At 31.5% G+C, this 25,031-nt stretch overlaps 1 protein-coding gene across 5 annotated transcripts in view; it reads left to right on the top strand.

Moving 5' to 3' along the window:
• Positions 1 to 24,528, top strand: part of MBOAT2 (membrane bound glycerophospholipid O-acyltransferase 2) — a 159,918-nt gene extending 135,390 nt beyond the window's left edge. For 3 of the 5 annotated variants that reach the window (XM_074288095.1, XM_074288094.1, XM_074288096.1), the window contains 6 exons: positions 4,840 to 5,032; positions 9,708 to 9,811; positions 14,694 to 14,758; positions 15,338 to 15,470; positions 16,654 to 16,805; positions 18,123 to 24,528. In XM_074288095.1, coding sequence (XP_074144196.1) covers positions 4,840 to 5,032; positions 9,708 to 9,811; positions 14,694 to 14,758; positions 15,338 to 15,470; positions 16,654 to 16,805; positions 18,123 to 18,348 — 873 coding nt within the window. In that variant the 3' untranslated portion in view covers positions 18,349 to 24,528. The remainder of the gene's footprint in view (positions 1 to 4,839; positions 5,033 to 9,707; positions 9,812 to 14,693; positions 14,759 to 15,337; positions 15,471 to 16,653; positions 16,806 to 18,122) is intronic. The other 2 variants (XR_012486153.1, XR_012486152.1) reach the window with 1 other exon arrangement.
• The last annotated feature ends 503 nt before the right edge of the window (positions 24,529 to 25,031 follow it).

Here is a 25,031-nt window from a genome sequence, read left to right as displayed (position 1 = left end):
GAAAGAAAGAAAGAAAGAAAGAAAGAAAGAAAGAAAGAAAGAAAGAAAGAAAGAAAGAAAGAAAGAAAGAAAGAAAGAAAGAAAGAAAGAAAGAAAGAAAGAAAGAAAGAAAGAAAGAAAGAAAGAAAGAAAGAAAGAAAGAAAGAAAGAAAGAAAGAAAGAAAGAGAAAAGAAAGAAAGAAAAAGAAAGAAATGATTCTGAAATCTTGAGAGGTTAAAAATCTATGTACTTAACCTATAAGAAAGCTAGCTATTCAGGTTCCTCTCCAAGTACATATTAAAACACAATTTAAACAAGGTAGTTGTCCAATATTCCCTGCATGATATAGTTTTAAAATGCAGGAAAAGGTGGTGAAGATTGCTGTTAGAGACCATCATGTCACAGCAAACAAAAAAGAGGTGGATGAAAAATTATAATCAACAACAACAACAAAATCATGATACAGGAACTCAGAAAGCTTAGTAATATAGGGCTATTCAGTGTAGAGGCAAGCATGCTTCACTTATCTCAGGAGTCCCTGATGGGGAAGTGTCTCTTCATCAGGTGGAACACAGTATAATAAAGATCATATCGATGACTCTATCATCAAGACAGTTAAGATTATTCATCATTGCTGTGTTTAAGACATCAAGGAGAAATAATTTTTGGAAAGATTTCCTTTCCAAGTAAAGACTTGATGCTGAAAAAGAATAATTTTCAGTTATCTGGAAAGTTAAATTATGTGAATTAATTACTTCATTTCCTGATTATGTTTAATAAATGATGTGTTCTGCAGTCTTATTTTATAGAAAGAAGAATTTGATAATTGAGAAAATAATGTGAACTGTGATTTCAATGTCAGGTGTTATCTTGTTTTCTGATCAAGGATAATAAACTTCCTTTGGAAGTGCTAATTGAGCATTATTTTCACTTTTAAAATTATTTTAAATAGTGTCTAATTTGCCAAGCATCAAGATAAGTTGACTAGATGCACATTCTTTTTTCTTATTTTATGTATCAGTACATAAATGTGATTTCTTCTGGTGAAAAATTGATATTAGCCTTTGATAGAATGAACTTAATTATTATTACAGCATATAATTTTGATTGAGGCAGTATACATAGTGGATAGAGAGATTGGCCTTAGAATCAGAAATACCTCGGTGTGGGACTCTGAACAAGTCCCTTAACTTCTTACTGCTCCCAGAAAACTCTTGAAGACGAGATGACTAGAAGACTAAGAAGCTGGCAGTATGCATTCATAGGGGAAATTCCTCACTGCCTGTTAAGCCAGAAGTCCTGTCCCAAAAACTTTGTAGAAATTTAATTTTGAAAAAATTAAAATGTTTTACCTTCTTTCATGCCAGTTCTGTGGAAAAGCTACTTTTCCTTGAAGAGGTATAAATTTCTCTAATGAATAAAATTTAGGAGAAAAGGATTGTTGGTTATGTAATAAATTCTAATTGAAACTAAGTTCCTTAAGAAGCTTACTTCATTTTTCCTTCAGCACCAAGGTGCTTGACTATAGTAGCTGCTTAATAAATGCTTATTGCATGATTGAGTAATTTAATTCATTGATGAGATCCTTAAGGCTTTTGGTTGGTTTTTTCCTATTTTTCTTGAGGGAAAAAGCATTTTGGAATTCAGTGGTATAGCTGTTTTTGTTTAAAGATCACTGAATTTAGAATCAGAGGATTTAGGATTACACCCCAACTCTCCTACTTACGTGTTCTACATTGGGAAAATCACTTTACTTCACCTGAACTCAAGTTTCTTTCTCTGTAAAAAGAGAGAATTGTTGATCTCTGTGCCTCTTGACTGCTCTAAACCTGTGACCCTCTGTGATCTAGGTACCAATTCTCATTTGTAGACAATTATTGTGGACAAATATTGTATATTTCTCTTGCAGAAAATGTTGAAGTTCACTTCGAATAAGAGGAATAATGGACAGATTAGTTTAATTTGATTACTTCTATTCTCTGAGCCTTTTTTTTGCTGGACAATCTCACTTATATGACTTCATTAGCTCTCAGGAGATGACTGTATATAGTACAGTGCCAATAATATAGTTGATGCTTATCACCCAATTGATGCTTAATGAAGTTATTGGACAATATTGTACAATAAAAAGTATGCAGCATTCAAAGTCAGAGGGCCTGGATTCAAAGCTGAATTCTGTTTTCTTTAATATTATTACCTGTGTGACCCTGAGCAAGACATTTAACCTCTCTGGGCCTCAGCTGTCAAATGACAAAGTTAGAATGGATGGCCTTTGAAATGCCTTTCTTCTCTAGATTTAAGATTAATCCTATGATCATGAGAGACTTGTTGGTTATTCTTCTCACAACAGAACTACCCCCTAAAAAAATCTATATTTATACTTCATTTCTCAGACCATTCTAATCTAGCTTCTGACTTCACATTTCCAAAGATTACTAAGAACTCTTTTGTTGTTGTTATTGAGGCAACTGGGGTTAAGTGACTTCCCCAGGATCACACAGCTAGAACGTTATTAAGTATCTGAGGTCGGATTTGAACTCAGTTCCTTATAATTTCAGGGCTGGTGCTCAATCCACTGTGCCATCTAGCTGCCCCAATGGACTCTTTTTAAAAAAATGTTTTTACAAAGGTGTATAGCAGAAACAAACATACAAATAATTTACCCTCCCCTTACCGCCTGGAGACATAATTTCCCCATTGTGCTATTTATTTGTTCTTTTTATGAGTTCTCATTCTTCATGATTCTCTCTGTGCATCTAACATTATTGGCTTTCTCATTTTGAATACTCTCTTTCCTTTGCTTTCATAATGCTTATTTCTTTGTAGTTTTTCTTATCAATGTAACTACTTGTTTTAGCTTTATTTGGATCATTATCCATGTTCCATCTCCTAACTGTCCAGCAAAGGTCTAGATTGCTCATTCTTCTCTAATCTTTCTCTAATCTTGTCTCTTGGTGGTTTTATCAGCTCCTGTGTTCAGTTATCTCTGTGAAAATAATTTATAGGTGTATATATGCAACTCTAATCTCTCTCCTGAGTTTTATTCTATCAGTATTAACTCATTTGTTGGACATCTCCACTTGGCTATCCTGTAGGCATCTCAATTCAACACATCTTAAACAGAAATTGTTGCTTTTTCTCCAAACTTATCATTTCTCCAAAATTCCCTATTTCTGGTAAAGGTGTCATTATTCTTCATCACCCAGTTTTGAAATCTCTTCCTTGGCTGTACTCTTTCCTTTCCTTCCTCATTTCCAGTTTCTTGCTTGTTAATGTTATTTACACAGCTTAATCTCTCATCTGCCCCCTCCTTTGTACTCAGCTACCACCCTAGATTTTATTATCACCTCTTCCTGGACTGTTCCAACAGGCTGCTATTTGAACTTCTTGTTTCTAGTAAGAAAATCTAGAAACTTCTAGTTTCTTCCTTTACATAGTTGCCAAAGTAATCTTAAAACCAATCTCTGAAAACTCTTCACAAAGATCTACTATTCTAGCCATATTTTGTTATTTTTATTCATGTATTATATGTCAGCCAGTCTGTGCCCAATTTTGCTTTTCCTACAAACAGCATTGCTTTCTCTGTTTCCCTACCTTCTCACAAGCCATTGCTTTTATCTGAAATTCATTTTGTCTTCTCCTTCATCCTTTATAGAATGTCTGGCCTTCTCCAAGGCACTCCTATGCTCACCTACTGCAAGAAACCTGTCCTGATGGTCTAGTTGCTAATCCTTCCAATCGCCTCAAATCATTTTCAATATATATATATATATATACATATACACATACACACATATACAATCAATATATACATATACATATACATATCTATGTTTGTATAGAACAAGAACAATGCAAACGCCTTGAGTTCAGAGACTATTTCTCCTTTGATCTTTGTATCTCCAGCACTTAAGTAATGTCTCACACATGCTTGTTGAAAACTGGATTGGGTTGGGTTACTTTAAAACTCTATAGAGGACATCTGCCATTTCAGTGGTGAGCATTTTTGGTGCACTCTCTTGTTTTATTCTTAACATTGATTAGGATAGATCGATAAATCAGTCTCCATGGCTACATTTATCAAGGAATTTTGAATGACCTTAACATATGCACATGACAGTGTCTTCATATTTGGAACAATAGAGTATGTTAATATGGAAATTCTTAAGAAGTAAGCAGCTTGTGATAAATCTTTTTCATAGATTATTAAAACTAGAGAGAAACCCAAATAAATTGCTTAATTCAGGAATCCAGTGAAGTTAATTAACTTGCTCAACATAGAAACATAGATTTAATAGAAACAATTGATGTCAGTTTGAACCCAGATAGTATTTTTTATCATATATATTTTTTTTATAACTAGGTCTTCCTCTCCTCTTTTTAAAAATTTCTTTGGGATACAGACTTAGTAGTGGTATAGCTGGGTAAAAAGAGTATGCACTGTTTGATAGCCTTTTGGGAATAGTTCCAAATTGCTCTCCAAACTAGTTATATCTTTTCACAATTCCATCAATTGTGCATTTATGTCCCAATTTTACTACATCCCATCCATTATTTATTATTTGCAAAAGGAGAACTTTTAAAAAGTCCTCCCAAAGGAGTCACAACTGTAACTCCTGAAGAGTATATTGGAGAAGGAATGAATAGGAATTTGATTTCTAGGTATTCTCAGTTTTTTTCCCCATGTACTAATTATGTGTATGTGAAAAACAGTTTTGTTTTTTTTTTTCTTTTATGTACCATTGGTTGCTACCCTACAATATTCCCTTCCTTTACATTTTAGAAGAATTGTATATTCTTCCCTTTCCAGGGAGTTGAAGTAACTCACTAAATCTTTTATTTTGCTTTGTGCTTTTCAGGTTGCAGTAATGCAGAAGCTCTTAGTCTGTGGGCTTTCCTTATTATTTCACTTGACTGTCTCCAAATCATTACCTGTAGAATACAACATCGATGATCATTTTCAAGCTACAGCTTCACTTCCAACAAAGGTTATCTATTTGTACGTCTCACTTATGGCTGCCAGACCCAAATATTATTTTGCATGGACTTTAGGTAAGTTACATTTAAAGCTACTTATATCAGTTTATTTTGTGGTTGAGAGTGCCATCTTGAGGATAATGATAGTTACTGTTAAAATTAGAGCCAGAGAGATTCTTGTAGGATCTTATAAAATTTTATGTTGTAAAAATGAGTTTTCACAGTTGTTTTGAGTTAATTTTAGAGCCTGTGGGAAACTACTTTTTTAAAAGTTAATTTTTATCCAGGTTTGTAGTCACAACATGATTTTGTATGAGTTTGGATTTACTTTTACAACACGGTAAAGGGAGTTTGGACATTTATATTTAACTTAATCCTTCTGATTGATTTATTAAACTGAATTTACTGTAATCTGGTCCTTAAATATTCAATTTGGATTGGCCACACTGTTGTCAAATAAATTGGTAATTTTTCCTTGATTTGATACCAAAAAATTTCTCAATTATGAAATTTAAGCAAAAATTTTTATGATAAAATGCATGTGTACCATTTGATCATATTCTTTTTTCTGCCTTCTGCTTTCTAGATACTAATAGAAGACTTAAATAGTCACTAGGCTGCTTAATAAATAAAATTGCATTTTCCCCTTAAGCATGTCTGACTTTTCCATTGAAACCACTGTATTCTTTGGCAAGTCATTTGCCCTCTCTGGGTCTCAGTTTGCTCATATGTAAAATTCAAAGGTTGAATTATGTGACCTTTAAGGTCCTTTCAAGCTATTCTCTTAATAAGCCTCATTTTTTCAAATACCATTTGTTCTTTGATGTCTAAAATTTTTCTTCATTGAGGATGTTAATATACTTCTATTTGTAATAAGTACCTAGTTATTTAAAAAAAAAAAAACACTTTTGCTGTTGTTTAAAAGTGTTTCACCAAGGATATTAGGCTTACTTGTGTGTTAATAGCCCATTTTTTAGCCATAATAAATATACTTAATGGTTTTTGCAGCTGTAAAGGTATAGTTTTGGGAGATTCTTTTTTTTTTTGGACCAGGAGTCAGAATGACCTTATTTTAAATCTGGCATCAGACACTTAATGGCTTTGTGAACCTAGGTGAATCACTTAGCAACACCGCCTACCTCAGTGTCCTCAATTGTAAAATGGGGAAATTATTAGTACCTTCCTTGCACTGTTATTGTGAGATAATATTTGCAAAGTATTCCGTAAACCTTAAAGTGCTACCTTTAAGTGCTAGTTGTCATAATTATTTATAGCTAAATGGAATTATTTATCAACTAACAATTCCTAAAAATTAAGTAGAGAGTGAAATGATGAATGATATTCTTCTTTCACTGACTATCTCTCCATAAAGAGATGCTACTAAAGAAAATAGTGAACTTCAGTAAAAAATCTTTTCCTTGCAATTTTCAAGTGAAGGTCTCTATTTGTAATAATAGTTTTGTCTTGGGTCACAAGATAAAAGATATTAATCCTGGGTTTGAACTGGGCAAATTTTCACTACTTTTCATTATAACAATTTTCTTTTGTGCTGTATTTCCCTATTTAGTTTGTAAATTCACAGAGGGTAATATGTTTCTTTTTAATTTTTGTATACCTGGTATTCATATAGATTTCCCTATAGACAGATAAATCCTCTGGGAGCTGGCAGTTTGAACTTCTGGGAAATGAACATTGAGTTTCCCCTGCCCATTCTCTCTTCAAAGCCTCTTTGAAGGCTTGATAAACTGAAGGGAGAACTATGGTTCTCAAAAGTCCATGCCTCCTGAAATCTGAGAAATTAGTACTAACATCCAAGTCATCCAATAATCTTTAGAGAAACTATTATTAACCTCACACAGGATTGGTCCTTAATAAAGCCTACTTGGATTAATAAATAAATCAAAATATTAACCTAATAGAGGGTTAAGATAATTTGTAGGTCATTTTGGATTTGCCTTCAATAGCTGGTCTATTCTTAGTCTGTGAATGAAGCATATGATTTATCTTTAAAGGTCAATTTTTTCTATTCTTATCAAACAAATTTACTTATTATTTTAATTTTTACAAGTTAATCAGAGATTAAAATACTCTCTTTTCTCATATGGATCTTACAGTATTTTTAAAGGTTCTTGTAGAATTTAATGTTATCATCATGGTTTTCAGCAGTAATTCCTAAAAATATCTAAATTTGACAACTTTTTTCAACTGCTGTCTTTGCAATAAGCATATTATTGCAATCCTGGCCTGTAACATAAAGTAAATACTGACTTTGATTTAGGAACAAGCATTTATTTATATCCTATAATGTTGTTAAGACAGTGTTAAAAAGTGTAGCCTCTTTGTCAGAACACAGGATTTTTAAGGAGATAATCAATCTGTAGGTTATATCTGATAATTCTTTGAGACTATTTTCTTAACATTTTCAAACCTATCAGTGTCAGTAATTTGTCAGTAATACAACTTAAACTTATGAAACTGTTGAGAGCATCTATTATTTGTCATAGAGTTTTGACATCTCATTGGAATCAGTTTTATAAAATGAGTATTTTCTAAATTATTGTAGTGCTAATGTTAAAAAAAAATTTTGCAGAATGGTTCACAAAATATTTTTATATTAGTGAGTTTTAGGAAATGATTAATAAATAAAAACTTATTTGCAATGAGTTGATCCTTCCTCAAAATGTTTAAGATTTCAAAAGTAATTGTGATTGGAAATGCAGCCCCAATTAAAGAATACTTAGTATATCTTAACTAGTCCAGTCCCTGTTATAAATGAGAAACTGAAGCCCAGAAAGGTTGAAGTGCTGTTGTCATTAAGTGCATGCTCATGGGATTATGGATTTATGTCTAGAAAGGATCTCAAATATCATTTAGTCCTGTGTAATCATTGGGCCTCAGTTTCCTCAACTACAAAATAAAGAGATTTAAATGGCCTCTGAGGTCCCCTCCATCTCTAAACTTATGATCCTTTGGTCAAAGTGCCAGTCCTACTTCTACTATTTACTGCAACCTTGAGAAAGTTATTTAATTTATCCAGATTTCAGTTTCTTCTTCTGGGGAAAAAAAAAATCTACTAGATGCCTTTTAAGGTTCCTTGCCATTTTATCTATTTGTGAATCCTAGGGGCAAAGTGATTTGCTCAAGATTATGCAAATAAATTAGTATCAAATTACTCAAATCTGTCAAAATGTTTTCTATTCTATTTGTGACTTTCTCTTGTTTCCAAGACTTCTCTTTAAAATGCCTTTTCTATATACTAAGACCAGGTAGGGTGAATAATAGTTACCAGATAAATAAAATATTAAATAGACATTATTATCAACATTTTATTATTTTGCTTATCTTGATAGTACTATGTATGTGTACATATATGCATATTCTATTATTTTGTTACTATTTAATAACCACAAAAGTTACATGCCTTAGACAAAATGCTGAGTGACGCATATTCTCTGAATCATTTTCTCTTGCATGACATGTTGGGAAATAGACCTTTGGAGGCAACAATTTCCTCTGTTGTTTTTCAATATATAAAACTAAACTTATTTGAGAAAATACTGTATTACTTAAATATTAAGGACAGTTAATACATGGACTATATTGGTTGAGGTGCAAAATGAAACCAATTTAATGTTCTGATACCTCATTTATATGCTTCCCTGTTTCTAAAAATATATATTTTTTATTTTTTTATAATAGTTTTTATTTACCAGATATATGCATGGGTAATTTTACAACATTGACAATTGCCAAACCTTTTGTTCTAATTTTTCCCCTCCCCCCCAATGGCAGGTTGGCCAATACATGTTAAATATGCTAAAGTATAAATTAAATACAATATATGTATACATGTCCAAACAGTAGCTTTGCTGTACAAAAAGAATCAGACTTTGAAACAGTGTACAATTAGCCTGTGAAAGATATCTAAAATGCCGGCAGACAAAAATAGAGGGATTGAGAATTCTATGTAGTGGTTCAAAGTCATCTCCCAGAGTTCTTTTGCTGGGTGTAGCTGGTTCAGTTCATTACTGCTCTATTGGAACTGATTTGGTTCATCTCATTGTTGGAGAGGGTCATGTCCATCAGAATTGATCATCATATAGTATTGTTGTTGAAGTATATAATGATCTCCTGATCCTGCTCATTTCACTCAGCATCAGTTCATGTATGTCTCTCCAGGCCTTTCTGAAATCATCCTGCTGGCCATTTCTTACAGAACAATAATATTCCATAATATTTGTATATCACAGTTTATTCAGCCATCCTCCAATTGATGGGCATCCACTCAGCTTCCAGTTTCAGGTCACTACAAAGAGGGCTGCCACAGACATTCTTGCACATACAGGTCCCTTTTCCCTTCTTTAAGATTTCTTTGGGATATAAGCCCAGTAGTAGCACTGCTGGATCAAAGGGTATGCACAGTTTGATAACTTTTTGAGCATAGTTCCAAATTGCTCTCCAGAATGGCTGGATGTATTCACAATTCCACCAACAGTGTATCAGTGTCCCTGTTTTCCCACATCCCTCCAACATTCTGCATTACCTTTCCCTGTCATTCTAGCCAATAAAAAATATTTTGAATGAACTTCATTTCCAAGGGCATTGCTTACCAACATGTCATTTTAACAGAAAGAGTGTACATATGTAAAACTGTGGTAATTGTGGAATGGTATATAGTAGTAAATATTTCTTGGGATAATATGGCCACTAGTAATAATAACTATTTTTCATAAACTCTGTTTCAATACAGCTGATGCTATTAATAATGCAGCTGGATTTGGTTTTAAGGGCTATGATAAAAATGGACAAGAATGTTGGGATTTAATTTCCAATTTGAGAATCCAACAAATAGAGGTAAGTGAATGATTTGTTAGTAGTAGGCTGTTACATAGTAAGTCATGTAGCCTATCTTATAGCTTCAGTTCTAATATTATAAGTGTGGAGTAGAAGTTTTTAATAACACGATTCAAAATATTTAGTTTATGAGTCATTGTAAAATTCCATACTAAAATCCACGAATTTTAATTTATCTGGGGGGTTGTGGGGGGAAGACACATTAATTCATTTCCCTAGTTATTGCTTAACAGCAAATCACTTCAGTAGTAAAATGTAAAGAGAATTATAATGAAATAAAACTAGAAATACTGATCTGTGTGTGTGCGCTTGCACATGTGTCTTAAAGCTAGCAGGAACCTTGGCTTCCTTATTTTAATCTGAGAAAAATAATGCTCAGGTGTGGAATGACTTGCTACACTAGTAGAATTAGAACTCGGGTCTTTTTACTCTCTATTCGTTGTTCCTTCCATTCCACAACACTTCATCTATATTGTCCTTTACCCTTTAATCTATTTCTCACCTTTCTTTCTCTGCTCATGCTTTGCAGAACTTCAAACCTCGTTTACCTCCACCTCCCTTCCTGGTTTCTCTTCATATGCTACTTAATTACAATCACTTGAGCTCTGAAGGTTTCACAGACATTCTTTTATTTTTCCCTGATTTACTGTCACCCTCCCCTTAGCAGCCATTACAAACTATTTTTTTACTTCCTTGCTTGATTTTGAAAGAGTAAATATCAGAGTTCAATAGATAGGAGGGATCCCACAGACTAAAATTCTACAAAGAAAAACAACTCAGAAAGCATGGGAAGGCAAGAACTGACCTTTGTGCCTTTTTTTTTTTTTTTTTTTTTTTTTTTTGGTGACTTCAGCACTCAGCACAGTGCCTTAAAGATAATAGGTGCTTAATAAATGCTTATTGATATATTGACTGACCACAAAGAGAAGAAATCCAGTACAGAGGAATAATAAAAATTGGAGTTGCACAAAGGACTCTTCCCTATTCAGCTCATATTTTTACAGGAACTATACAGGGAATGGAAGTAAGAGCAAAGATCACAATCAATACAAAAGCATAGCACTATACTTAAAGGATAGCAGCAGAAGTGCTAAAGCTCAGAGTAAGTTTAGGCAAGAAAATCCAAGGCTACAAAAGAGGTTTTGTGTTGTTTTTTAAGCTATATCAGGGAAAAAAGATTATAGAAAAGATAGGAACACTACTCAGGGTGGATAGGACAATGATAACTGATAACAGAAAAAAAACAAATCTGTTTTACTTATACTATGATTTCTCTTTCCTCAACTAAGGAGAATGATTCTTGATCTAGAAGGGACAGAACAAGTGCCTGATAGACTAAGGAAGGAGATAATAAAACAACAGTTAGCTGTCTTTATTGATCTCAGGTCACCTGGCCCAGAGGAACTACAATCTTAAGTCCTGAGTGATTGCTGAGTGATAATCAGAAGATCAGGGAGAATGGAAGATGAAGATATATATATATATATATATATATACATATATATATATATGTATGTATATGTGTGTGTGTGTGTGTGTGTGTGTGTGTGTGTGTATCAAGACTAGAAAAAGGCAAATATCCGGTACTCCTCTCCCACCCAAAAAAGTGGACTATGAAAACTATAAAATAGTGACACTGACTAATATTACTAGCAAAATTAAAAAGTAAATCAATAAAAAAGAGGGATAGTGAACATCTAAAAAAGGAAGTGATAATCACAAAGCTATCATAATCATGAAAAACAAGTCAGAGTAGATTAATCTATCTTTTTTTGAGGAGTTACACAACAAGTAGTTTAGGATAGTAATGTAGATGTTTTTAAATGAACAAATTAAGAAGGGTTAGATGTATGAAAATTGGAAAGGTAATAAGGGGCCAAGTTATGATGGGCTTTAAAAGCCAGACTGGAACATTATGGAGAAAACTCATTCTGTAAGAGAAATGTGAAAACTGGGAGTCAGTAATTCTCTATTGACAGATATTTGAGCAGTTTATCATCGACTGACATTCATTTTGTTAAGAGCCTGAATTTCTAACAACTTTTAAAACCATGATAAAAGTATAATAAGCAGTTGGGTTTTTGTTGAATATATTTATATATTTAGGTGTCTTGCATCAGAGGTGAGCCATTCTTCATTTATCATATGATAAAAGTCTCTAATAGTTTGATTTTCATTTCTGGCAAAATTATGGAATATATAATTAAAGGATTTTAATTATTGAATGTCTTGCAAAAGAAGCTATAAAAAAAGAAAAATTGGCAGGAATCATCAAAAACAGGCCATTTATTATACCAGACCAGTCTTATTTCATTTTTTGACAAGGTTACTAAGCTAGTAAAATTCTGTAACTATAGTTCAACTAGATTTTAGTAAAGCAATTTATAATGTATTCCATCTTTTCAGCTTTTATTTTGGGGAAAAATAGAGTTGACCTAAATACTGTTTATAATTAAATTAATTTGACCAATGTTTTGTACAACTTACCAAGATAAGATAAAAATGGATACATGATCCAGATATAAAGGGAAATATTACAATGAAATTTGAAGAACATGGAATATATTATCTATCAGACATATGAATATGTAAACAGTTTATGAACAAGGTATTGTGAATGTTATGAAATATAAAATGGATTTGATTACATTAAATTTAAGATTTTTGTACAAATAAAACAAATACAACTGAGGTCAGAAGGAAAGCAGAAAACTGGGAAAAAATTTATAGACAGTTCTTCAGATAATAAAGGTCTCATAATAAAGAACTTTTTCAAGTAAAAATGCAAGTCATCCCTCAATTGACAAATAGTCAAAGAATATGAACTGGCAGTATTCTAATAAATAAATCAAAATAATCTATAATCATATGAAAAAATGCTCTATTATTATTGATTAAAAAATAAAAATTAAAACAACCTAGAGATATATTTTACCACCTATTAGATTGGCTAAAATTGTAAAAGGGAAAAGTACAAATGTTGGAGAGAATGTGGAAAAATTGGGACCTTAATTTGTTGTCAGTGGATTTGTGAGCTGATTCAGCTATTATGGAGAGAATTTGGGGATTATTCCCAAGAAGTTATTAAACTGCCCATATCTCTTTTGACCCGCAATACCACTATTAGTTCTATTTCCCAAAATGATTAGGGAAAAAGGAAAATAACCTACATGTTCTAAAATATTTATAACAGCTGTCTTTGTGGTAGAAATTGCAGGAATGCCCACCAAGTGGGGAATAGCTAAACAAATTATAGTATATATTCATGATGGAATACTGATATAAGAAATAATGAGTTCAGTGATTTTAGAAAAGCAGGGAGAGAACTCTACGAAACAAGGAAAAACAAAATTAGCAAAATTAAGAGAACACTTTATAAAATAACAGCAGTATTGGTTTAAGAACACCTTGAGTAATCAAATTATTCCATTATAAATGCCCAAATTAACAACAAATATCCTATGAAAAAAGATGCTGTTTGCTTTAAGAAAATATTTCTTTCTCTCTCTTTCTCTCTCTCTCTCTCTCTCTCTCTCTCTCTCTCTCTCTCTCTCTCTCACTCTCTCACTCTCTCACTCTCTCTTTCACTCTCCTCCCTCTCTCCCTCCCTCTCTCTCTCTTTCTCTCTCTTTCTTTCTCTCATACACACACACAGAGATGTGTATGTAATGGTAACCTTCCCAAAGTTTGGGGGAATGGAAAGAAAAAAAGGTTGCATGGTAACTTTGTGGTATATTTGAAAGGAATAGCAAGTTGTTCATAATGGACCTGCAATTTCACTTGCAATTCTGTTTTTCTATTTCTTTATTATCGACATGTTTGTTGAATTTCTTAAGTTCAGAATAAAATAAATTTGTAAAAATAAGTGTATCTGAAACAAAGAGAAGTCATTAATTGTTTGATATCAGCTTGACAAGAAATTCCTAATTAATATGCTCCAAGAATGCATGGTTGTATCAGTATTACTTTACATATTTCTTAATACTTGTGACAAGGGCATAGAAACCATATATTCAGATTTTCATATGATAGGCTGGGGGAGATAGCTAGCATGCTAGAAGATAGAGAAACATATTAAAAACTCTTGGCCAAATGAAACATTAGGCCAAATCAAATAAGATTAGATGTGTATTTATTTATACATATATATGTATAGATAATATTAGAATAATAGGAATAACGATAAAGGCTTACTAAAGTTCAAAGAATCAACTTTACAAATATAAACAGGGAATAGGTAGAATTTGTCTGAAAAGGACTTTGATTTGGTTGCTGTTTTTGTTTGTTTGGGGAGTTTTTGTGAACTACAACCACTGTGTATGACAACAGTTAATATATCATGCAATTAAGAAAAGTGTATCACCTGATTTTGAGATAATTACATTAGTAAATATTTGATAGTAAATTATCGAATATTTATGCCTACTATGTCCCAGGCACTATACTAAGCCCGAGGGATACAAATACTAAAAAAGAAAGAGTTTTTGCTCTCAAGGAACTTACAATATAAGGGACAAGATAACACAGAAAAAGCAAGCTGGAAAATAAGGAAGTAGTATAGTGATTGAATGGGATGGAGAGAATATATTGGGGTATGATGGAAAAGTCGTATTATGGAAAAGTCCAGAGGAGTTGCAGCTTTTATTAATTGAATTGTTGCTTTCCATGAACCTAGTTTATCAAATAATCTATTATTAACTTGCTGCAGTGTTCTGAAGAGAGTCTTGTATACAAGTTACAGATATAATTTGTATAGAAATTCACTTTCAATTATAAATATGTTTTTAATTAAATGCATAAGTTACTTTAAATGAATAAATATAATCTATCTTTAGAATTTATTATTTTTCTTGGTCCAAAATAATTAACATTTTCCTTTCAGTTTTCAACAAGTTTTAAAATGTTTCTTGATAATTGGAATATTCAGACAGCTCTTTGGCTTAAAAGGTATGTGCTTTTAGATATGTGATTCCTATCAACCCAGTCTTTAACTTTGCATTTTTATCCACTGAAAACTGCTGATTTCTACTCCTTGTCTAAATTAGTAGTGTCTTCCATGTTTTAAAATAATATTAGTGCTTATTCTGATTTTATAATTTGTATAAAAGGGGGGTGATTTTTAATACCACATTGATTTTTGAGAAGCATTGCCTTCTTTTTAAGAAAACTTAGCAATAACAAATAATTACTATAGAAAGAACAGATATACCTATCATTTATAATTTTTATATTTAAAATTTGTGTTTTGTAAAATATAAATAAAATTACATTAAAAGTATGCACCATCAATTCACTGAATATTGCATATAGTAGTGTTACAGTATAATAATTAAATAGATGGAAATTATTTTTCCAAATTTAGACCTTCCTCTGAAGTTAAGTCCCCTTTCCAGGGTGATCGAAAGTTATGGGTAAAAGAAAGATTACTTATAAGGAATGACAAGATAACATAACATTTATTTGGTATTATTGTCATTGTTGTCATCATCATCATTCTTATATATGTATATATCTTTCCCTTACTAGGGTCTGTTATGAGAGAGCCTCCTTTAGCCCAACCATTCAGACTTTCATCCTTTCAGCCATTTGGCATGGTGTATATCCAGGATATTACTTAACATTTTTAACAGGGATGGTAATGACATTAGCAGCACGAACTGTGAGTACTTAGATATTGTATATTTCAAAATCACAGTATTTTTTACCTGTAAGATGTTTGAAAGGACAGTTCAGTTTCAAGTGATCACTTCATGACACTGCCAATGAGAAATATCTCTGCTTTGACCTTACTAGTTGATGGGATGGCATATTTTCCATTAACACTGTGCCCTTCACTTCAGATGGGACAGAGGAATTGCTTCTGTCTTACAAAGACTTTTAAATCTACTGAGGAGCTACATACATTTCTTTAAAAATGAAAGGCAATCTGAAGATCTGCAACAGAGGACTCAGGGCAGAATAAGAGTTGAAACAAGGAACCCTGCTTTCTGCTTAACTTTATAGTGTTCTATGCTATGAATAGTCACAATGGAATGGAGTTAATAAATACTCTCTTGAAGACAAAAAGGCTTAATTTTATTTTGAAGGAAAAGAAAAATATGAATTGGCAAAGATCCACTCATTTAACAAATATTTGTTGAGAAGTTGATGCATTCAATGCATTGAACTAACTTAGAGAGATGAAAAAATAAGTAAGGCATAAGCCCTGCCCTCTGAAAGTTTATACTAATCTAATAAAATTAGAACAAGTTCATAAGATCAGCAATAAGATTCATTAAGATCAGAGAAGGGAAGAAATTATGACTGCTTTGTGGGGAAGAAGAACTATGGAGAAGTAATAATAGAAGAGCAGTAGAATAACATGGTCAACCCTATGTTTAAAAGAACATAGAATACTCTGACAATCCTTAATTCACATTGGGTAAACTAAAGAACCTATTTGAAAGACAGATATACAGTATAAATATAAATAAAATATGATTACTCTAAATGAAACATATAATTTTCTTAATTCTAAGAATTAAGATCTTTAGATATATGACCACCTTCAAATTTAAAAAAGGGGGGGGCTTCTGAGTTTTTGTGCCCTTGAAATATTTTTCACAATTTCTTTAAAGGTACTTAACTGCTCTTCATTTCTTGATTAAAATTATAGTACTGATATGTAATTTAATAAATATTACTTGACAACCTTAGAAAGCATATCCTCTGTTTTTAACAAGGTCAAAATTTAAAGAATCTATAAAGGCCTTATTAGCTGCAATAGAAAAGTATCTTAGATATGATCCATGTAATTTACAGAAGAAAACTAATACTTTTGCTATTGTATTTTTGTCTTTCAGATGAGAAATAACATTAGACATTACTTTATTGAACCTCCGGAAGTTAAATTATTTTATGATGTGATAACATGGATGGCAACTCAAGTAGCAATAAGTTACACAGTGGTACCATTTGTACTTCTCTCTATAAAACCTTCAATTTTATTTTTCAGGTAAATTTATCTTTTTAAAATATCTCAGTGAAGTTGGCTTTAAAAAAAAACTTGTTTTAATAAGAAACTCCTTGGAAATGAGGCAGGATAGATAATCATATTTTAGCCACATTATTTACATCTGCATATATTATCATTATGTCTTTTAAATATTATAGGACTTCTAAGTAAAAGTAGGAATCAATTTTCTGAATGGAGAGATTTTCAACAAACATTGGAAATGAATGTCTAGTCATGATGAAAGGAGAAAAAAAGCTGTGTAACCTTTGTATGCAAGAACTTGAAGGGTTGGCACTTAGCACAGTTCCTGGAACATAGCAGGCACTTAAGAAATGCTAGTTGGTTGGCTGACTAATAAGTGATAAAATCAATTTTACTAAAAATAAATTATTTTCCTCTATGGAACATGTACTCCTTTCAACCAAAGAATGAATACTGCTATTTATCAGATATATGTTTCCCATTTTCCTAGCTAGCATCATAAGGTGTGAGATATCAAAAAACTTACTCTGAAAAATTATTTAGCTAAATTGTTAAATTTTAATAGTTGTACTCAGGCAATGAGGACCGGATTTTGTCTCCAAAGTCTTTTTAATGATGTTGCTTGTGCCTGATGGCATTTGGTTCAAATCATTCAATATTTTAAGGGATTTTTTTCTTTAATATATTTTTCCATTTGTCTAATTCATCAAAATATTACATTCTCATTATTTGTTGAGATTGCACAGCCCTCATAAAATTATATTCCATTTTGTTAAAAGTCAGTTTAAACTGTTAGGACATGTATACATATATTGTATTTAATTTATACTCTAACATATTTAACATGTACTGGTCAACCTGCCATCTTGGGGGGGGGGTTAGAACAAAAAGTTTGGCAATTGTCAATGTTGTAAAATTACCCATGCATATATCTGGTAAATAAAAACTATTAAAATATTTTTTTAAAGTCAGTTTAGCTATTTAAAAACAATTCAGGTTAAACTTTTTGATAGCCTGCTTTGTCACTATACTGTCTTTGAGTTACTATTTTAGTATCTCCTAGAGCAACAAGAATTCTTGGAAGTTTTTTTAAGAGGATTTAGTTACCCATAAGTACCTTTTTTTTTTTCTTTTTACTATATTTAGTCACAGCACTATGTCCTTTACTGGGAACTAAAATGTGATGCTTAATAGCAATTTTATATGCAATCTAGGTTTATATAATGATGTTTTTAGTAACAATAACTTACCAAATATAATAATGATATTTTCATAGCATATATTTATACATGATTAATAATTCAGATTTTGATGAAGTATTTTTTTTTCATTTAGCTCCTGGTATTATTGCCTTCACATTACTGGCATCTTGGTAGTGATCTTGTTGCCAGGGAAAAAAACAAACAGAGGAAAGAAAATACAGCAAGAAGACCACACCTCACAATCCAAAAAAGTAGAGGAAGAACAAAGTCTTTTGGGACAGAATAGTTATTTAGCATCAAATAACATCCGCAGTCAGCAGAAAAAAGTAACTCCCAGATATTCAACACTAAAACAATGATGGAGAGAATACTAAGCTGGCTATTTTTTCATGTCTTCAGAAAACAGTTTTAGCACCTTTTACAGAGGTTTGTATTCAACTGAAACAAAATTAAGTGACAAAATGGACATATATAAATATAAATATATACATATATATATAGGGAATATCTTGTATAATAAATAGACTGCAAATAGAGTGAATTAAGCCCTCCTGTGCCATGTCCCTGTGGGTCATGCCTTATATGAAAATATTTCTATTATTCAATGGGCACTCAGGACTTCAACGTATGTCTATAGGGTCATATGGGTGCCCTTGGATGAATGTACGTTGTGTATCCTAAGGCACTGAGGGGGGGGTAGAAACAATTGTGTCAATCTAGATGAAAAGAGGGAAATTTAACTTTTCCAGATAAATGCTTTGCCTTAAAACCCTCTATTTACTGAAATAATTGTTTCTAAATGGTATTTTCATGTTTAATATTTGTGTAAAAAGATGATTTCAAATATTTAATGTTAAATGCAGTAAAGGAAATTAGAAGAAAGAATTTTAATCAGAATGGTGTAAATGGTTGTAAAATGCAATAAACATCTCAGTATTTCGAGGGTTTTCTTACAATTATCTCAAAACAACTTACATAAATTGCAGAGTTGTAAACATTACCAATGCCAAAATATAGGTAGCCTAGATTGGCTGATTTTAATTATATTGTATCAGTCAGATTGAACCCTTCTTAGAATATTTTTCTTAGACATATAATTTAAATATGGAAAATCTGATATTTTAAGTTTTGTTTTGTTTTGTTTTGTTTTTTGTTTGTTTGTTTTAAAGAAAACAGTAAGTGGATCTTGCAATTAGAGACAAGTTGGCAATCATAGGACCCAGATCAATAAATTGCAAGTATGTACCAGGTGCTCAGCAGAAGTGCTACTTACCCCCTAACATGTCTGAATTTATGTTATTATTGTGTTTAGAATATTCACAGATTTAATAACTAAATTTCTTTACAATTTTTAAAGTAAAGCTTATCAGGCATAAAAACCTATAGAATTAGGAATAGATTATTAAATGATTTAACTAAAACAGGATCGTGGAAGTAAGTAAAACATTTTCACTTGGTTAAATATAAAAGCAGGTTACCTTAGGCTAATTAGTGAACTGTTTAGCCTCTTAAATATAACAGTCTAATTCATATTTTGAAAAATTTAAGGGGATTTATATAAGACTGTTGGTAGAAAAGATAAACCACATCTTTAAAAAAGCTTATACAAAATAATATTTAGAATTATTAGATATTGTATAAAGTATTGTCATTTAGCACCTTTTAATTGGAAATTCTCTAAGTACAAAAGTATGTTTTATTTTTATTTTGGACCATTTTCATGTGCTTCGTTTAACTACTATAACATTGTCATTATTTCCAAGAGCCACATAATTCTTTTGCACTAATTTGATCTTGGTTGTGACTAAGAATTAGCACAGAATTATCAGTTTTGTACAAGGAATCATCACAAAACCATTCAGACTCCCTAAATCTTGTGATAAGAGGGCTCCTAGTATATGGAGCTGCTGAAAAAAGGAAGAAAGATGTGTTTTCATTTTTTTCCTGACATTTTATTTTGCCTTACTTTTATTAAATGCAAACTTTTTACATTCACCAATTCCTTTTTGATAGATTATCATGTACAAATTTTGATTAACAAATTGAGTTAAGGGCAAAACAGCCTAATAATGTGTGAATGTATGAAGTAGTGCTGGATTTTGTAGTAGTTTGTCTTCTTTTTCAAAAAAGCAAAGAAAGCTAAAGACACCTGCCATTCAGCAGGTCCTAATCAGCAAAAATGTAGAACAGCCTTTTTTTTTTTTTTTTTTTTTTTTGAGCCTTAGAAAACTATCACAGACTGCCTTGGCTCAGTCTTTGTTAAAGCATCTTGTTTCACACCTGTCTGGAAATGTAGGTAGGGCTGTGACCCTCTCCTAAGAACTTCCCAGGAAGGAATGGAAAATGAAAGCATATTGAAATTAAAATACACAAATAATGAGAGAACAGAAATGAATGTACACAGAAAGACCAGTTAAATTTGTTGGAAGAAGAGTTTTCTCTTATTGATGAATGTGGCAGAAAACCTAAGCACTCTTTAAGAAGAATTATTAGAGTATTGGTTTTATTTAGACCTTTCTGGCTAGTGGAAAGCACAAGCCTTGTATCTAAGTAGGCAGCAGAAGGAAGCTCAAATACTCTTCTTTTTATTAGTCTGCCTTGCCCTTAAGGAAATAATAAATAATCAGCATCCATTTTAGTTTGACATAATTTGATTGCAGAGTTGGATGGGACTCTGGAAGATTACCTAACTAAGCTGCTCATTTTACAGATGAGCAAACTGAGGCCCAGCAATGTAACATGATTCACCCAAAATCACACAGCTGGTAAACTTGTAGAACCAGAACTATATTTCCAATGGAGTCTTCTTTCCATCCCATAATGTTTCCTCCCTCACTTTAGTAGGCTGCTGTTTTATGAGGTTCAATGGTCATCATCTGTCTATATTATTAAAGTGAAAACACTTTTCACTCAGTTCCTGCCAAATTAAATAAGTATTTTTCCTCTGGTCCAGGACAGATTATAGCATAGATCTTTGCTTCAGAAAGATCAGTGGACTTAATTGGTTTCTAGCTTCTATCTTGGTTTCTAGCTGAAAAGAGTATTTCATTCCCTGTCAGAGTAGAAGAGCACTAATGCCATATGTATCCCCATCACAGGGCCTGGCTCTTGATAAGCAAATGTAACTAAATACTTGATAATTAATTATTTGTGAAATGTTATAAAGATTAATGTGTTGACTGTTTCTTTTGGAGGATTATATTGTAATGGGCACTTGCTTTAAAAAATAATTTTAACAATAGTGCAGCTATATTTTATTTTTTCTTAAACTGGCATTAGTGAATTATACACAATTTTTACTTTGTGATTATTATATACAAAATATGTAAAATGCATAGTTTAAATTTGAGGATGTTAGATCTTTAACTATGCTTTAACTATTCTTACTGTTCTCTTCCTTGTTTTATTTTTATCATACAGTTAATTTCTGTTGTAATTTAAATGAGCAATCAATATAATGATTAAAATCACTAAAAAATCCATCACTATTTTACACAGTTCAAATCTCTTATTTAAAATAAACATTTTCTTTGGAATGAAGGATAATAGAAAAAAATAGATGTGTCTGAAAAAGAACATGTCCCTTCATCTCATGCCATCAAGATTAAGGTTTTTTAATTCTCTTATGGTTCAGGGTGTGTGTGTGTGTGTGTGTGTGTGTGTGTGTGTGTGTGTGTGTGTGTGTGTGTGTGTACAAAGCATCATTTTTCTCATGTTAAAATGAGAATATTAAATTGGGTGAGTTCTAAGGTCCTGTCTATACCTGAATATTCTGAACCTATGAAAGTACATGGCCAAGGGAACACTTAAGGAAATACAGCTCATTTATATTATTGTTGTCCCTTATTATTAGTAAAACTAAAAGTCCAGAGATCTGTCTTCTTATCCCTGGTTACTTGATTAATGACCAGTGTGACCTTGAGCAAGACACTTAAATTACTTGAGTCTCATTTTTATTCATCCAAAACTACAGATTTTGATAAGCTAGTAGCTAGTCCTTTTTCAATTTCAAAATCCTAACATAATGTATATAGAGGGGTTGGAATGCTATGAGTAGAATCAGCAGGCAAGTTTTATAGATATGTATAAGAACATAAACTGCTGTCATTGTATTCATTTAATATCATGAAATAAAAATTGTAACTATGCAAAAGGTTGTCATGGTAACACAGGAAAATTGTTGAGCGCAGTGAATCAAAAGGCCTGTTATTGTAACATTTCTGCTGAATAGATTTCTTAAAATAATTCACTAATAATACACCAATTTGTATACATCAGAATAAGGCAGATTTTCCTCTTACTTATTTGCTTCCCCCCTCCCCCCCACTACTTTGTATGATTTTGAATCAGGAAAAACAAAAAGTAACACTATATCCCTTTTGTCCCTTTCCCCATTTATTGTTTTTATTACCCAAGAAATAGTACCAGTTAATTGTGTTTCTTAAATTATTTCATTATAAATTATTTAAGACATATATCATTTTAAGATTATTTTTATCATATTTCAAATTACAAGAAGTTACTTGAATAAAATGAAATATTTACCATTAATTTAAATCAGAATTCATATGTTAGGGTTTTTGCAAGGTTAAATATTTAATTTTCAATATTTATAATTTATATGCACTTATTTTAAACATAAATGGAAAAGCTTAAGAGTTCAATTCTAATATATATTTATTTAATTTTCTTCTTGCTACCAATTGTTTGTAATTGTTCATTTATAAGTTTTCCAAAGTATTGCGGATCAGAGGATAAAAATGACACAAAAGAGTAGTTTGAATAGTACATGTTATTATGGTTTCAGCTAAGGGCTTGTTCAGAGTTTTTAATTGTAAACTTATATTTTAAGGAAGTTTCTCAATCATTAAAATTCCATCCAAGATGAAAAGTAAAATATTAGATTTAATGTAGAATTTTAAGGAACACTGTGAAATTATTCCTCATGACCCTTCCCTACTGTATAATCATCTTAGGTTAAGACTTAATTGAATATGTATTTCATTCTGTCTGTTTCTTGTACAAGTAAATTAGTGATTGTTCCTGATGTATAAGAAAAACAATTACTTTCAAAAATAAATTCTCTCAATAATCTGAGCATTTGGAACCTAGAATGTCACAAATTTTAAGTCCCACATCTCCTATTTATGTTTGCATATTTAGTATGATAAAAGTATATATTTATAATTGTGTAACATATTCTTTTAAAAGAAAAAGATTTGTCATGTTGTATTTTGTAACCATGCCCTCATAATCGGTGATTTAGCTGCTTTTATCTAGGCTATTATTGTGTAATAGAAACAGCCAGTTCGATTTTTAATTGGTACATTGGCTAATGATTTTAAAATAATGTTGTTAATAATTTTAATCATTTCTTAATATTATGTAAACCTGAGGATAGAACTTGAGGAAGAAAACAGTTTTCCAAAATGTAGCCTCAATGCATAATTTTTACTTCAAAGCTAACTTTTGTTATTATGTCTTTAAAAACTCTTTTATTTTGTGTTTTAACACTACAATTTAAAAGGAAAAAAACAAGCTGTATAATGTAGAAATTATTGTGTAAAGGCCAGATCAAATCACATTTGCCACATCTGAAGACAAAATGGTCAAACAGAATATAGAGCAGTGGAAATAAGTGATTTGTCCAAATCCTTCTAATGGAGAAAGAAGTACAAACTATCTTCTGGACAGTATCTGCCTCCTGCACAATATCTACTCTAGATTTATCCCTCTTTGAGAAGTTAGTTGGTAACCATCTTCTGTGTAGTCTTTTTAGTGGAACAATTATTCATCAGTCAAAATGCCTAACACAGATTTTTGTTGATCTGCATAAGATTCCTCATTTTAAGCATATTTTAAATCTTTAATTTAATCTGATTTGTCTATAAGAATAAACTTATTTCTAATTTTTTTTCATTTTGAATAGAAAGTTGACCACCAAATAGTCATTTGTTCCAGTCCAGCACACAAAATTTATATTAGATCAGCTAGAAAAGAATGATCTCTGTCTTCAAAAGGGCCTAACAGAAAGCAGAAGGAATGAAAGCAAAAACTCATTCAGGGAACTGAGGATGCCATAATAAATTGTTCCATTTGAGAATTTAAAATGTGTAATTAATTTAATTCCTGTTTTGGTTCTACTTTAAAGAGTTTTATGTCTTTGCAGAAGAGAGATCCTTTCACTGGGGGAAAGAAACAATTCTAGCAGTCAATATTTACAGTATTCCTTTTCTTACCTTTCCTTGTTGATACTAGAGTACAGTGTCTGTGATTTTAATTTTTCTTATTCTAAAATATATTTTTTAAAAAAGTGTTATTTTTCAACAGATCCACAAACCTAGGTGTTGGTGATTGGTAAATTGAAAATACCACTGTTAGCTACACTGTGATGTCATTTTAATAATTATCCATTTCTAATCTCTGTCAGAGCTGCACTGGTAGCATACTACAATGTTTTAAAGGTGTTTTTAACTTCCATATAAATGTTTTTCTAATTTGTGTGTCTTTAAAATTGATTAAACAATAGTTTAAAAATGTTTGAATGTGTGTGCTAATTTCAAAGTCTTCTGAACACCACAGCAAGATAAAGTTCTTTAGTAAAATTTTCTGTGCAGCTTATTACTAGGCCTAAAAACTTTACCTGAGTTATCATAAATGATCCATGGACTGGATGAACTTCTGATATGTGAATTCATATATTCACAAGTATAACTGGACATATATGTTTGTTTTAATAAAATGGTATTACTAGAAACATGAACATTTTTCAAGGATTCAAAGTTAACAAAATGAAATGTTTATTAATGACTGCTCAAGGTACTCTAGTGGTTTACATTCAACTCTTAAACAAGTACATAAAAAATCAATGCTTTTCCCTAAGTAAAGATTTTATCAGTAATATCTTAATATGTGAACAATGATGAATGCAGAACTGTCATGTCTGTCAGAAAAACGCATATCAAAAGGTAGAAACTACATGATAAAGAATACAGACTCGAGTCTGGATTCACATCTTGCCTCTGATACTCTCTATTACTTC

Source organism: Sminthopsis crassicaudata, chromosome 2 (assembly GCF_048593235.1).
Source record: "Sminthopsis crassicaudata isolate SCR6 chromosome 2, ASM4859323v1, whole genome shotgun sequence".
Classification (NCBI taxonomy): domain Eukaryota; kingdom Metazoa; phylum Chordata; class Mammalia; order Dasyuromorphia; family Dasyuridae; genus Sminthopsis; species Sminthopsis crassicaudata.
Note: the sequence above shows the minus strand (reverse complement) of the source record. Positions and strands in the feature narration are given on the sequence as shown.